The 2,589-nt window shown below is 44.4% G+C and overlaps 1 protein-coding gene across 1 annotated transcript; it reads right to left on the bottom strand.

Annotated features, from left to right (window-relative positions):
* Positions 1-281: 281 nt before the first annotated feature.
* LOC119647820 (peritrophin-1-like) lies at positions 282-1,129 on the bottom strand. Its single transcript, XM_038049050.1, has 2 exons — positions 974-1,129; positions 282-915 (listed from the first exon to the last, which is right to left on the bottom strand). Exons 1-2 carry the CDS (start codon positions 978-980, stop codon positions 443-445), a joined length of 480 nt encoding a protein of 159 aa, XP_037904978.1. The 5' UTR covers positions 981-1,129; the 3' UTR covers positions 282-442.
* Positions 1,130-2,589: the final 1,460 nt, after the last annotated feature.

The following is a 2,589-nucleotide window of genomic DNA, read 5'->3' as shown; positions in this document are numbered from 1 at the left end:
TCTTGGAGTACTAGCTCTCGCTCACAATAACATGGAGCCCAGAGACCCTTTGAATGAAAAAATTGGGAATGCATCCCCATTATTCCCCTTGCCGACTTACGGGCCTCAAACTCAGCCGCCAGTTTGCAGGTACCGGCATTACCATCCGCTTGTATTACCCTTAAGTGATTCCTAGCCTCTTCATTGAAGGGAGGTGCCTCATCAACCTGCCTAGGGATATCAATATTTGAAGCTGTCTTTGGGGTAATTGACTGCGGAGGGACACAAATTAAACTCAAACGTGTCGGTCCATATAATTTTCAGTATAATTTTACGGGTTGTATGAACATTTATAGATTAAGATATAAATTGAAGATACTTATCTATGTACATAATTGTTCACATCTTGTTATCAGGTTAATAGTGAATGCATAACACTTTCCAATGGTTATCTTTCTATTTTTCAAGCGGTTTTACACTCTGCATTGCAAGGCCAATCGCACGCCTTTACCTTATCATTCCAATGGAGTCCTGCGGGACAATTCATTTCTACATATTGTCCACCTGCGCAAACCTTGAATTTACAACATTCACTGCCACTTGTGTAATCACCCCCTTCACATTCGCAAACGGTTCCTGCGCTTCTGGATTCAATTAATTCCAGTGTTTCTGCAGGAGCAGGAGCAGGATCTTCTTCCAAGCCTTCGTTTACGTCACTTCCAGTGGCACAAGCTGCATTTGCAGGCCAATCACAAGCCTTAACCTTGTCATTCCAATGAAGACCACCGGGACAACTCAAGGATTTCTCAAGACAATTATCACAAACTTTATATTTGCAACAGCTGCTAGGATCCGCCTTGTAGCCAGAGTAATCACAGCATTCACCTTGCACTAAACATGGTGCAACCACAATGCCCAAAAGTACAACAAATAAAACTGGAACCAAAAAATATCGTTCAGGAAAGATACTTAAGGACAAATAGACTAACTATACCTCTCATTTTCCCAGGCTTCCTGTGCACTATAATTTGTTATTAGATAAAAGATACTTCTTGAAAAGATATGCTTAGCGTACTCTTATAGATTCACTAGGCGAACTAAAAATCTGCCGCAAATCAGACCAACTTTTATAGTACAGTTCAGGAGATTAAATTCAGATAACTTTTGAATGATTTGAAATAAAAAGCGCTGAAATCCGTTTCGAAACTCAAAACTAATTTTCTACAAAAAATATCTACTTATCTATTTTGGATTTTATATGAAAAAATACATCTACAGTGATGGTCTGAACGTGGGGTAATATCTCACAATAAGTTAATCCAAAGGAGCTCACCAGATAAGAAAAGACAATTGAGCGCAGTGATTAATGGAAATACTCGAATTCAATATGTCGCAAAAGATCCCCAGCCCAATTGCAAAATTATAGATAGTAAAGTAGCGTCAAATGTATATGCAACTAAGAGGAAACAAAGATCGAAGACACCAGGCAGGTTAGGAGAGCTTTGTTCCATTGAAACTGTTCAGTCGGTCCCTTTTTATCTACTCGGGAATCTGGGTGTCTCCAGGTTCCTATCTCGGATATAATAGCTTGAAAATAAACATCCACAGTTGGCCGTTGTCATCCACGAGGGTAGACCCATTCAATATATGATTACCATTCACCCTAGGGTGGGGTATACCACGTCAATCACACCTACACGCCATCGTTCGCAGTTATCTGAAAAACGTTTCAGTTCCCCCAGGACTTCCCGAGACGCACGTACTCCTCCTCTACTTTTCTGCGCCAAATGCTCCTGGGGCGACCCACTCGTCGGCAACCTTGTAAAAGTGGGTAACGCTGCATAACGTAGTCTGCAATGTAACTGTTGGCCTCCCTTAATCTGTGACCTTTACACTGTCACTTCCGCTATTCGATCATACCGCCCACGGGTGACAGGCCCATGCGCCGATCAAGATCGGAGCTGGACGTGGTACTGGCGAATGTTAGGTCTTCGTAGGGGCCTGGGGTCTATAGTGGACCTGACATACGTGAGTGCCACTTTAGCCAGTAGAATCGCTTGGCATGTCAGTGAGGACTATACTCAATATCTGCATAGAGATCAAAGGCGGATCGAACTCGAAAAATAGTTTTCGCAAAATGCCGGGTGGTATGCTTGGCTGGACAGTGAAAGCTTTCGAGGGGGACACGTTTTCCACGATGCTCAAATCCAATATATCCCTGAATGGTACGGCTGGAGAGAAAGCCACCCAGATCACTCGATGGGTGACGGAAACATGCGATGCTACTATGTCCAGAAGGCGATTGCTCCCCAGTAGGCAACCCAACGACTGGTGGAACAACAAAATCGCAAGTTTGCGAGCCGCATGTTTTCGGGCAAGGAGGCTTTGCCAGAGGAAAACCCGGTGGCGACGGTCGAGAGGAGGCACGCAAGCAATTGTGTGGTCGCCTAAAGGAAGCCATTCGGAGGAGCAAAAAGAACGGCTTCAAACGGCTGTGCGACCATGCTTACATAAACCCTTGGGGCGAGGCTTACAGAGTGGTGATGAAAAGGCAGCGGAAATCACCCCAGGTGACCTGTCCGCGCCTCCTGAAACAGATTGTTACCGCTC

The sequence above is a fragment of the Hermetia illucens genome, chromosome 2 (genome assembly GCF_905115235.1).
Source record: "Hermetia illucens chromosome 2, iHerIll2.2.curated.20191125, whole genome shotgun sequence".
Classification (NCBI taxonomy): domain Eukaryota; kingdom Metazoa; phylum Arthropoda; class Insecta; order Diptera; family Stratiomyidae; genus Hermetia; species Hermetia illucens.
This window is presented reverse-complemented; position numbering and strand designations above follow the sequence as displayed.